This window comes from Merops nubicus, unplaced genomic scaffold (assembly GCF_000691845.1).
Source record: "Merops nubicus isolate BGI_N331 unplaced genomic scaffold, ASM69184v1 scaffold18108, whole genome shotgun sequence".
Lineage (NCBI taxonomy): Eukaryota > Metazoa > Chordata > Aves > Coraciiformes > Meropidae > Merops > Merops nubicus.
This window is the reverse complement of record NW_008625317.1, coordinates 1-13,016: the sequence shown is the minus strand read 5'-3', so window position 1 is coordinate 13,016 and position 13,016 is coordinate 1. Positions and strand designations below refer to the sequence as shown.

Genomic DNA, 13,016 nt, shown 5'->3' with positions numbered 1-13,016 from the left:
CAGAAAGAAACTTCGTGCTGAAGTCTTGCAGTCACTTCATGCGTTGCTACCATTCTGCAAACACAACCAGGATGTCCTGGGGAAAACCCCTGTCCAAGGGAAGCCATCTATTTCAACATGGGAAACTTCAATCTATGTCCAGGATCAAGTAATTTATTAACAGTGTCAACACCTCTGCTGTCCACTTTCAGCAGACTTAAGGTGGAGCAATTTTATCAGATACATTCTGACAAAAACAATCAGGTGCTTCAAAGTACAGAACAGCACATACTTCTACGTACAGGAAAAACGTACGGGGATGAAAGTTCAAGAGGCTCAAATCCAGTGGAGTTAGTTCTGAGCAAAGGCAGCCTAACTAGAGTTTAAGGATTACACAGAACTGTAGTACAGTGCAAACCTTTCTATGTGCCACCTCAAGCCTTTTAATGCTCATTGTAGATCATGTGTCCTTGCACTGTCAACTTCACTTGGACTAGGGAGCTAGAAACATGGGTTCTTATAAGTACAGGTATAGAGGAAGCCACTGGAAAAGCCAATTTTTAATGAAATGCCTGAAGTGCAAAAGAGATGGTCTTACCACTCTGGTTCTCTGTAGTATCAGCCTCATGAATCTGATTGTCAAACCACATGTGTGCGACCGTCATGCGGTTCTGTGTCAGCGTGCCCGTTTTGTCAGAGCAGATGGTGGACGTGGAGCCCAGGGTTTCCACAGCTTCCAGGTTCTTCACCAAGCAGTTCTTACGAGCCATACGCTTGGCTGTTAGTGTCAGACATACCTGGAGACAAGGAAGAAGATAACAGGTCAGATGTACTCGTGCACTAATACACTGCTACTCAACTCACTGCGGGCATGGAATAAAAATCAGCTTACAATTGCTGCAGGGATTCCTCAACCCCACCCTCACCCTGCCCGTGCAAAACAAACAGCAGCACTTGGGCCCAGCTGCTAGGTTTAAAGGACATTCTCCTCACCACAAAACCTCCAGGAAAGGACTCACAAGGCTTCAGTCTCCTGCTTCTCAGCACATTAGGAAGGAAACAACATGCCTCAGATTAATGACTTAATTAAATTTGCTGTTCCCTAATCACAGGGGGATCATATGTGCCCTCCCAAAACAGGTGGAGGCAGGCCACTTATGAGAAGACCCAAAATAGCTCTGGTAATAGGGCTGCAACTTACTGGTGTAGGGTAGCTAGGGCTGCTCACTTCCTTTCTCACCAGAGGCTCCTACCTGGTTCCAGCTCCCAGATGTTTACTCCCCAGCTCAGCTGCTGCTCTACTTCTTATGGCTCCATGTAAGCCTCTAGCCCTGCCCACCACCACCCTCTACACAGCTGGGCACATCTAGAGCTTTCCACCATCTCTAAACTTACAAGAACCTCTGCCAGGTCCCAGATCAAAAGCTAGGACTAGAGTGAAGCTTGCTGGATGCTCTGCCAACCCTTCAGAGTTTGAGGGAGTGGTGTGCAGGTGGGTGTAGAAACCCTGGATAGTTGTAAGAGGAAGGCCCCTTCCTGCCACAGGAAAATGCAAGACAAATCCAGAACTCCCAGTCTTGCTCACTTCTGTTCTACATGGCCAAGCCTCTGTGCAGGTCTAGCTTAGGGACTCATCTTCATTGGAAAAATAGCTGCAGAACTTGACACTGATTCAGGCAACTAGTCTGAATACACAGAATTTCTAAAGCACAGCCCTACACACTCACCATGAGGTACCTGCCACTACTTTAGTGTTTACCTCTGTGAATGCATAGAGTGTGAAGCACTCGTGAAACACTCCACTTCCTAAAGAACCATGTATGTCATTCACTCAAACTTCTTCCAGCTTCACTCACCGTGACAGTTGCAAGCAGCCCCTCGGGGACATTGGCAACAATGATCCCAATGAGGAAGATTACAGCCTCCAGCCACGTGTACTCAAGGATGAGTGAAAGGATGAAGAAGGAGACACCCAAGAACACAGCCACTCCAGTGATGAGGTGGATGAAGTGCTCAATCTCCATGGCAATTGGAGTTTTCCCCCCTTCCAGTCCAGAAGCCAGACTGGCAATGCGACCCATCACAGTGCGATCCCCAGTGCTAATGACAATGCCACGGGCAGTGCCTAGAGGGAGTTTTAGAAAACAAAAACATTTCACAAAACACACTAAATTGAGTTTGTTCAACCTGTACTGGAGCTTTGCAAGCTTTGCCCAGGATAATGCAAGTAGGCACTTCAATGTCAAACACTTCCCATCGAAGCAGCATGAGAAATAAATTTTTGACTCTCTAGCAGCATGAGAAATAAACAGAGGTAAGTGCTGCACAGGACTCACGTCCCTGGCCAAGCTGTACGCCCTCTCAATTCTATCCCATGGAAGCAAGTGCCAATGGCATGGAATTAGAGGAAGCCATCTTCCAGCAGTGTCCTTTCCTTTCTTTAAGGAGAGGCCCAATTTCTCTCCCCCTGAGGCTCTCAAGGAAGAAGATGCTCTGGGCTTCAGCACAGTGTACCCACCACCATAGTAAGAGCTGCAACAGCAAGATCTGCCAGAGATATTTGAGATTCCTGCTTTCTGCAGCAGCTGTAGTATTTCTTATAGCTCTGCCTAACCATCCTGGTTCACATTACATTATCTGCACTTTAACACTGCTGTAGTAAGGCAGTCATACTCCAAGACACACCACAGAGCTGCTCCTCTAGGAGGAGCAAGAAAGAAAAATAAGTAATGCTGTGGAGTCTTCTTCACCCATTGTAGAGTACTGCAGCTGGAACAGGCAAAGTCTTTGTGGTGAACATCAAGCCACTCTTGCACAGCACAAGTAGCATTGCTGGGGAACTAGAAGAGTCCCATACCTTCCACACAGTTAGTGGAAAAGAAGGCAATGTTCCTGGTCTCCAATGGGTTCTCATTGGAGAAGTCTGGAGACCTGGTCTGAGGCTCTGATTCACCAGTAAGTGAGGAGTTATCCACCTGCATGGAAGAGAGTACTTTGTCATACATAGGCAGCAGATGCCTTCAGCAATGAAAGCACTTAAAATCCGAGGCACTCTTCCACCCCCTTCTCTTTCACTCCACCACCCATTCACAGCACAGCAAGCATTCTTTGAAAACAGACCAATTCATCAACCTTTCATAATGAAATTTTCAGACAGCTCGTCACTGCTGTACCTTGCAACCATGTGCAGAGATGATTCGAAGATCAGCAGTAATTCTGTCTCCTCCTTTCACCTCTACTAGATCTCCAACTACGACACCTTCGGCATTTATGCTGGTTTTCTCACCATTTCTGATTACAAGAGCTTGCTGAAAGACAATGAGAAAACTTGGTCAAAGGCAACTCTTACAAAGGGGCTCAAAGGGTGTGAGTATCTTAGAATAGTTGTGCTACAATTCTGTGAGGTTTCTACTTGTACTAAGATGTTTATCTCTGGTATGTATGTTATTTAAGAAAAAAAGCTATTTTGTTTTCATGACATTAAAGTTCCTTGTTGCCACGGTGACAGTAAAATACATATGCTGCAGGCTATCCATGAAGGAATCTCAGTTTTAGTGCTTATCACACAAGTTACTGAACTCCCCACATTATCAAGAAAGTGTCGTATGACTGTTAGTAAACTGCTGGAACTCACAGGGTGCCAGGAACTGCTCTGGCTTACTGGCATAGTTATTAGGAGCATAAAGAGGAAGGATTCTCACAGACCTCTTGAAACTAAGATCTAGTAACTCACACTAACAGTCAGGCCTTTTGCAATTGAAGCCAATGTTTAAAATGGTCAGTAAACTTTGAGCCACCGCCTGGCAGATCTCAATGAAGTGAGGTATTCCATACCTGAGGAACAAGGTTCTTGAAGGACTCCATGATCTTGGAACTTTTTGCTTCTTGGTAGTAAGAGAAACAGCCAGTAATGATAACCACAGCTGCCAACACAACACCCAGGTACAGCTACAAGGAGCAGAGAACATGAGTCAGAGGGTGATCTGCCTGAAAGGCTTCCAGTTTGTTCAGCTAAATTGCCTGGTATTTAAGTGCCCCATTACAAAGCGTGGAGGTACTTGCAGTCTCTGTACATTTTGTACACAAAAGCTGTCCACAAGCCCGTGTCCTCAACGCACCACGAAGGAAGTCGGCTGTTCAGTTCATTACATGGAAGCACTCCAAGACATGTGAGCTCACACACTGAATTTCCCGTGCTTATGGGAAAAGCTTCTGGGCTGAATGCTTAGAGGAAGTTAATCTGCTTTGAGCCAAACAGGCTCAGTCTGCCTTTGAGGTAAACCAGACATTTTTACTTACATTATCATTGTTAGGCTCCTCCTCTGTCAGACTCTGTATGGCATAAGCCAGAAAACACAGAATAGCACCGATCCACAGCAGGAGCGAGAATCCTCCGAAGAGCTGCCGACAGAACTTCACCCATTCAGGAGTAGTGGGTGGGGGCGTGAGGGAATTTGGGCCATCACGAGCCAAAATCTCAGCTGCACGTGCCGAAGTCAAACCCTAGAAGAGAAGTTTCCTTTTATAGGTGTTGCGGCAAGACTGAGTGGGGAAGGTAGCTCTGAACCTGCTCACCATCTATGACAGCAAAAAGGAGATGCTAACAGGTAATGGAGATCCTCACAGTTGCCAGGGCTCCCTAACACAAGGGCAAGATGTGAAATCTGAATGCCAAAAGAGGAGCTACAGGATGTTGGATGCTACTCGAGAAGCCTGCAGGACATGAAGCTACAAACACTGAAGAAGGGCAGGACAAGAAGGCCACAGCAGCAGACTTTGAGCTCTGAGGAACAGCCCAGTGCAATCCATCCTATTGAACTATGGAAGAAGTGAAAGCTGGGGGCCATAAAGATGATACTTTGGACCGGACTTCCAGGAAGGTGAGCTTTCAGAAGCCAAGGTCTGACAGAAGTACAGAAGTCACTGTGCTGTTACAGAGTAAGAGCATACTTGTTGCTACATGCAATCATGCAAAAAACACATTAAACAAAGCAAAGGAGCAAAGGTGCAAACACTGCAGTGCTTCTGTACTGGACTTTGAGGTTAGCTAGGACATTGGCATACCTCTTACTATAAAAGGGTAAAATTTTAACTGCTACTAGCCATCATTAAGTCTCTAGGCATGTGCTAGCTCACTAGACTACATCTGCAATATAACAAACATTTGCCTTTATTACAAGCTCCTCGGGGGGAAAAAAATATAAAGCCAAGAATCAGCTTGACCTTGGAACAATTCAGAGGCAGATAACAGTGACTTTGTTTCTAACAAAGTCACTAAAGTTTTGCAGCCAGGCTGTACAGGAGGAAGACAGTATTTGTGAGCTCAACAGTCCTCCAGAGCCTGGGAAACTTAACTGGAGGAGAGGACAAGAATGGAAAACAAAACAAAAAAAAAAACAACACACAACACACCACCACACCATACCTAGACCACCCAGATCTCCCTTTGTGAAATGTTCTGAGCCAAGACTGTTCCTTTTCAGATCAGGGCAAAGAGGGAGGGAAAACAGTCTACCTACCCGACTTAAGTCTGTTCCATATTTACGATGAAGTTCATCAAGGCTCAGCTTGTGATCATCCTGAAAGACAAGAAATGGTTGGAGGAGGGAGAAGAGATCAGTCCCTGCAGGCTTAATAAGCAAGAGCCCAGCAATTCCACCACCCCCAAGCCCAGGCTTCCTATCTGTAACAGTCTGGTGAGATAGAAAGACTTTAGCTCATCTTCTCTGCGAAGAGAATCTCGGCCTCATTCCATGACTCAAAGTGATGTCATGTTTAGCATTCTTGAGAATACTTGGGTACAATATGAGATATAGTCACTTTTTAAACAAAGTGACTATATCTCGCTGTAGTCTTTATGCCCCCAGCAGATTATGTGAAGCCTCAGTGGTTGGTGTTTTGTTTTGGTTTTTAGGATTTGGTTTTGGATTGTTGTTTTGGTTTTGGGTTGGTTTTTTTTGGGGTGGGATGGGAAGAGGTGAGGGAGGACCAGGAAAAGAAAGGAAGTGGGAAGGAAAGTATAGATTAACCCTGTAATTTCACACATGCTTAAGTAATGCTGCCAGCTTAAGCAGTCTGTATTCCCCCGAAGAGGCTCCTTTTCACACCCAGGCTATTTTTCAATTGGATCATGTTGTTGCAGAACAATGCCTCACTTAAAAGCTTATACTGGAGTTAGCATTGCTACTGAACACAGAATCTCAGCTTGGAGCAAGCTATAGCATCACCGCTCCCTAACAGAGGGCCCAAATATGTAAAAGCCCAGACTCAAATCCACAGCACAGAAACAAGACCTGCATCATCTTCAAGAAGAGCAGATCTAAACTGGATGATGCTCGGAGACAGATGCGTAGCATCATCCAGCATTCACAGATGGGGATGAGAGACACTCCCCACAGCCTCAAACACGCTTAGAAGGAATAATACTGAGGTCAGTCTGAGCAGAGGCCAGCAGTAAACGGAGCTGTACAGACTCAACTCCTCAGCTGGAATGAAAACAGCAGTCTCACTCACATGACAGTACAATAAGGCCTGCACTGCTGCTACCCAGATAATGTTTGCCTGGGTGAGGAAATGCAGCTACACTGTGCTATGGGTAATGCAGAGATGTGGGTTCTGTCTCAAGCGCCTTTTGAGAAGCAATGTTTTCAGTGACGACCACCTAGTGCATGGTCATCTTGATGTTGAAACACTTGCAGCACACCTAGCTTAGAGACAGAGGAGATGAGAAAGGAGACCAGAACCTTCAGTCATACCACACTGTCAGCACACCAACTCTTCTTTCTTTTAGTTACCTGAGAGAGGGCTTTGGGAGTAGCAAACATTCTTAAACACATGCTCTTTCCATGCCCCTACACTCTTACCATTGCGACTTCCTTCTTAAGCTCATCCATGTCCCTCTCCTTCTTCCCCTTTTTCTTCTTTGCGCCATGCTCAGATGTAGCAGTGGGCTCATATTTGTCTCTTCCAGCCTGCAAGAGAAAACACAGTACTGTCAGAAACACCTCATGGTCAGCTTCTACAGCAATAGACACGAACTATGCACATGAGACTGCCAGGCAGACAAACTGATTACAGTTTATTAAAGCTATGCCACTTCAATAAAGAAATTTAAAATAGAGCTAGTGAGCAGACAAGTCTGCTCAACAGCATCCCCGATTACAGCCAGATGCTGTGCAAGCCTCGCTAGAAGGAAAGCAAGCTACATGCTATTCAGCCAGTCTTGATGTGCGAGCCCAGCTCACGCCGAAAAAGTGACGAAGAGCAGAAGAAACTAATTCCCGAGTGCCTACGTATGTTCCCTTCAAGACATTGACTCCTCCTCCCCTCTCTTGGTCTTCCACATCCTCTGGCAAGGAGGAGCCCATCAACTGAAGATAAATAAGAGGTGGTATCTCTGGTTGAATCTGAGGGATAAGTTTGAACACTTTCCTTCTCAGTTTGGCACTCTAGCTGGCTGGTTACGCAACAGAAATCTGCTTTCAATTTATGGCAGTTTGACCATGAGAACGGTATACAAAGCACTAGTACAGTTTTGCAGATTCAATCTGTGCTCAGTCCTGTTTACACTTCACAGAGCAGATGATTTGCTTAAAGCCTCTTTATTCAGATGGATTTTCATTCACTTTCGTTATGGTTAATGCTATGTGAGATCATGCAGAGATTTAGATGTTGTTGTGATGGGCTAAACAAGCATCTAAGGACAAACAAATCATGACTTAGCACATATAAACATCACTTAGAAGACAAAAAATCCCCACCACAAAACACTACAGAAGAGTCACAGGCAGAAATAATCCTGAACTACAAGAAGCTTGGACACCCTTTAAGATACCAAAACAAGGCAGCAGTACATACAGCTTCACAGTGCAGTTGCTTCAGTAAGTACTCCATACATTTCCAGATTCCCACAAGCCTCCAACAACAGCTTTTCCCTCCCTTCCCTTTTACGTGGGACCTATTACTTCACTGCCAAGTTTTATGCAATGAGGTTTTCACCCAGTAAAATCCCTGAGAAGCATTTTGAGATGAAACAGCAGTGAGTGTCACCAGAGTCAAACCGTTAACAAGATTAAGAAAAGGTTTCAAAGGCATTGCCTTGCTCAATCTTTGCAGGGGCATCTCAAACCACAAACTAGATTCCTGAGAGCAATCTGGACATGAATACTACGGTCAGGATCCAAGAACTGTCCTGTTGAGCAGCAAGCACAGGAAATTTTTATTGTTTCCTCCAAAAGAAGTAGAAACCAAAACCAAAAGTGAAACCACACAAAAGTAAAGGAAAACTGTCACTTTTCTAAAAGACCCCACCAGTCACATCTATACAGGGATTTTTGTTGTTCTGAGAGAGCTCTGTGCACGGCACTCTGCAGCCAACCATACGCTTCACAGGCACAGAAGCCATCTCCCCCTGTTCAGTTTAGGCAGGCTCTGCATCCCCCATACCCCTGCATGAAGCTGTAGAGCTGTGGAATGGAAGCAGTTTTTACTAAGTGGAAAGCAGCAGAGCTGTCTGCCTCCCCTCCTCCAGGAAAAGGACACAGAACTACAGACTGTCAGCATTCCTGACATTCTCTTCCCTGCACCTAAACTCCCATTCCACTTCTTAAAGAAGCAAAAGCCACAGAACTTAAAGCAGCACGGTCCTCGCATTCCAGCATCACAAGAATTTGCCATGGGCTAATTCACAGAAAGTCACCATGAAGCTCTCTCCCCTTCAGTCTCCAAAGGAAACAGCTTTGATTTCTGCTAGAGCTCTTACAGACAAGTCCAAACACAGTCCTGCACAAAATACATGCTTCTTGATTACTGTGTGAGACTAGAAATTATTTCTAACCAGGGTCAAGGAGCTGATGCCTCGATGAACACTCCATCACCTTCACCCCTTCCCCCTAGAAAAGCCTGGTAAGCTCTTGCGGGTGATGTAAAAAAACTGGTTCTTTAAATCTTCTGTGAGAATCGGTTACTCAGCTTATCAGGGGCAGCAGTGAACCCAAGAATGTAAGAGTGTTTAGCTCCTTCAGGTGCAGACGACCTACAAATGGGCAAACATGAAAAGGCTCACTGCCTTGGTTCACGCATGATTTGCTAAAAACAAAGCAAAAAAAAAAAAACACCAAACAACCCAGCGATCAGCTGCAGTCCTAAAGAAACCAGTAACTATCCAGGTTTTGTCAAGTACTCAAGTATTTGGGTATTAATGGAGTCCATCTTTCCAAGGAGCTCAGAGTTCCTCAGTTAAAAGGAAAAAAAAAAAACCACACCACACCACACAATACTTTCCCTTCTGTTGCTTCAGTACCACATCCCACCCTTACAAAAAAAGCCAAGTCAGTAGTATCAGTTTCAGCTCTTGCCATAGGATCATTTCATGCAGAGTCTGAACTTCCTGCTCTGTCATTCAAATCTGAACCTGACACACAAAGCAGAGTCAAAGTCCTGCCCCTGTTCGGTGCCTTCAGAGCCACTGCCTCTCCTCTGGCAAGATGAACCAAATCTGTTCAGCAAAACCTTGTGCTGGCTGGGCTGCCAGGGGACAAGGAGTTCATCCCACTGCTCCGTGCTGGAGGATTTCTCTGCTATCCTCTCCTTCTCCTGCCGTACAACATGGAGGCAGCCTACAGTACTCCCGATCCACATCTCATTGGGAATTAATCTCATGGCCTGAACACAAAGGCAGGCCTGTCTCATCAGAAATGTCACCCGTTACTTGACGTATCCTAGGAACTCTGACTCATCAAAACTGCCACAGAAAAAACAACATGGCTTTTTTTTCCATGCAAGATTTTTTTTTCCATTGGCTTAAGCACAACATTTGCACACACCAACTAAGAAGTTTTATACAGCCCCCAGAAAATCCTATTGTCTTTCAGATACAGCTTATGCTTTTCCGCTCTGGACTAATTGAGCCATTCATGGCTGATGTTCTCAACACAAGCCTTGATTGACCAGGAAACGGGAGGGGTGCAAATCATCAGACAAGCTCAGAAGCACCCTATTCTAACATCACCTAATCCAAGAAGAAATGTCAAGTAAGAGCCAAAACAAATTACACAGTCTCTGGAGGCCTAGCCTGTTCTGGTACTTATGTCATTATAATCAACTGTGCAGAGAAAACACAAAAGTTACTGTCCTGGTGTCTCAAGAGACAGTCTTCAGTAAATGTATTAGCCAGATGCATCATGACAGGCACTATGCCTACTGGACTGGAAACACCACCCCACAACCATACATCATGATAGCAAGGGATGTGAATATCTTCTCTGGATCCTTCTTTCTCCCTCCTAACAGCTGTGTTCAATCTCCTATCCTTAATCAACATTCTAATTAACTGAACACGTTTGGCCTCTAGGACAGTACAAAGCTGGCTTTACTCAACACCTAGTAACTGTTCATTGTGAGCAGACTGCTACTTCCCAGATTATGGAAGAAGCAGCTCTCCTCCCCTGACAAGGGAAAACTCTTAGAAGGTTTAGATCATCGCCAGGGTAAAACCAGGACCACTCACACATCTTAAGTCTTCTCTGGATTCTTCTTACAACAAACATCTCTGCTTCTTGTGGAGCTGCTTGAAGACCAAAGCACAGAGCTGGCTTTCCAAATGTCACCACTGCACAGCTGACAAAATTCTCCTGGTTTTTTTTTTTTTGGTGCTGTGACAACTATGCAGTGTCATCTCCCACATTTCTTTGCCTGGAATTAGTGTATCTTTACCACCAATCCAGACATCTCTAGTAGTTGTTAAACACAAAGATGAATGGACTAGACACATTCTCCCTTAGAGGGGCTGGCAACTTCAGCTAGCTTTGAAAATGCCTGCGTGAAGCATGACCTTTTGCAGCTTTCAGGAGGTCACGATCTCACTGGGTCCTGGGATTGCAATGTGTAGGTACTGACCACTTGCCAGAGATCCTTCATCTTGCCACACTGCTTTTGCAAAAAGCAGGGTTTTCTTTGGCAAAAAGGAGTACCCTCTAGCCATAGTAATAAAAAGTGGTAATGAAAAACACAGGGGAAAGCAAAGAGTAATATATTAAGATTTCTTAATTGCACCAGATAAGCATTGCTTTGATTTGCATAATTTCTCCTCAGTTTATCCATTATGCAATAAGGCTTCCTAGTTCCAGACGGGGGGTGAAAAAACAACACACCTAGGCTTTTAAAACCCTTGAAGGCTGGTTCAAGCGTTAGCACTGACCTGCAGAAGCAGCTCAAAGCACGCACTATAGCCTGCACACTACGCCCGTGCCCGGAGAGACAGGGAGTGGAACCCGCCGTGGCCGCAGACAGCAGCTCCCAGGCACCTCCGCACAGAACCGATCCCGCCTGCTCCGCTCCACCGCGCACACCCCGGGATAATCTGCTCTTTGGGCTGAGCAACATACCCGGGCAGCTCACAAGCCCTCCCCTCGGCCCGTTACCATTTAAAGTAAACCAGACATTCCACTCGGCTTCTCCTCACAGCTGCAAAGACAAGGGACTTGTTCTCTCACACTTTCACTCCTACTTTCTCTTCTGTCCCTTGCTCCCATGGGAAAGATTTCCTTTTGGGGCGCCCTGACTCAGGGCAGGCACGTGCTGTTCAGTGTGGAATGCACACGCTGCCTTTTTCACAGCCTCGCTCTCTCACACCCCCATTTTTTCAGAGAGTCCCCAACTACCCGCGTACATTCTCACTGCTAAACAAACAAATCTTGTGACTTGCTACCAGAAAGCCTGAGGCTGCCCCACGCTGTTGAATCATCTCCGGGGCTTCAGTTTCAGGCCAGTTCCTTTATTATCCACACAACCCATGTTATCTGAAGTGGAAGCGAGACAGCTAACAGTCTTCTGTAGTAGAAAGTGTTTGTACCTCCTGCTATTAGTCCAGCCAAGGCAGCCTAAGCCCCCGAGGCCTTTTGTACTGCAATCATACACGCACAACTTTAAGGCTTCTTTGATAGATTTAAAGCATCCAGACGACTGCAACACCACCAAATCCCCCCTCAGCGTTTTATGTCGTAGATGACCTCTCACTGTGCACACTGCCTACTGCCCACCAGCCTGAAATACATCACCCCAGCCTGCCAAACGTCAAAAGGACCTCACTAAGGAAAAAAAACACGCACAAAAAAATCCTGACCCCTCCACACACTCCCCTTTTCCAAGTAACTGTCTGTTCAGCCATGTTCTTGCAGCTCCCCTACTAACCATGCAGTTATGTCAACATTGCTGCCATTGTGCCGCACAGATGAGGACAATGCAAAGTCAAGTCAATGTTTGCACAGCGCTGGGGAAGCACAGAACACCTGTAGGCAGTGACAATGCTACCACCTCTGTGTCTTAATGCCCTGTACAGTTACTCTCCCCCTCAAGAGGTGGAGAAATTTGGGAATTTTCCAGGAACCGGTCTAAAATAAAAGCAAATAAAAGCCTACACACCTCCAACTATACAAGATACACAGGGAAGTATTTGAAGTTAAAAAAACAAACATCCAAACAACAAAACCCAGAAACTGCCCTTTGTTTTTTCAAAATAAAATCAGAGCAACCCAAGAGGTGTTAGTGTTCCAGACATGGGTGTTCGACCACAACAACCAACTTCATAAAACCTTCACTCCTGGTTTCAAGAGCTTTCATACACGCTTTTCTTTAGCTAAAAGATACAATCTGAATTCAGGATTTCTCCTCCTTGTGGGCTATAACGTGGAAACAATGCTGATACACGGCACAAACCGCTGCCCAGCCTTCTGTAAGGATTCTACCACCCCAACTGCCAGGACAGACACGACGAAGTCAGAGGAGATCACCCTCCTCCCACCACCGACTCCCATCACGCCCTCACGGCTACCAATAGGCACATTAGCCCCCAAAATCCGGACAACTCCCCTTCCCTCCCCCGGGCCCCTCGTGTCTCAAGAAGTCTAAAGTACTCTTATAGGACCGGGGAGCAGCCGCGCTCCGCAGCTCAGCTCCAAAAGGGCATCAGATAACACCAGCCCCGGGGGCTGCGGGCCTCACACGCCCGGGAGGCCCCTTTTCGGGGCGACTCGGCGGCA

At 45.9% G+C, this 13,016-nt stretch overlaps 1 protein-coding gene across 1 annotated transcript in view; it reads right to left on the bottom strand.

The window, feature by feature from the left end:
• Positions 1 to 6,945, bottom strand: part of LOC103778074 (sodium/potassium-transporting ATPase subunit alpha-1) — an 18,947-nt gene extending 12,002 nt beyond the window's left edge. Inside the window, exons 1-8 of the mRNA XM_008945645.1 lie at positions 6,843 to 6,945; positions 5,499 to 5,558; positions 4,279 to 4,482; positions 3,814 to 3,927; positions 3,153 to 3,287; positions 2,837 to 2,954; positions 1,836 to 2,104; positions 578 to 776 (exon numbers count right to left, since the gene is read on the bottom strand). Of these exons, the coding sequence (XP_008943893.1) occupies positions 578 to 776; positions 1,836 to 2,104; positions 2,837 to 2,954; positions 3,153 to 3,287; positions 3,814 to 3,927; positions 4,279 to 4,482; positions 5,499 to 5,558; positions 6,843 to 6,872 (1,129 nt within the window). The 5' untranslated portion in view covers positions 6,873 to 6,945. The remainder of the gene's footprint in view (positions 1 to 577; positions 777 to 1,835; positions 2,105 to 2,836; positions 2,955 to 3,152; positions 3,288 to 3,813; positions 3,928 to 4,278; positions 4,483 to 5,498; positions 5,559 to 6,842) is intronic.
• Between the last annotated feature and the right edge of the window lie 6,071 nt (positions 6,946 to 13,016).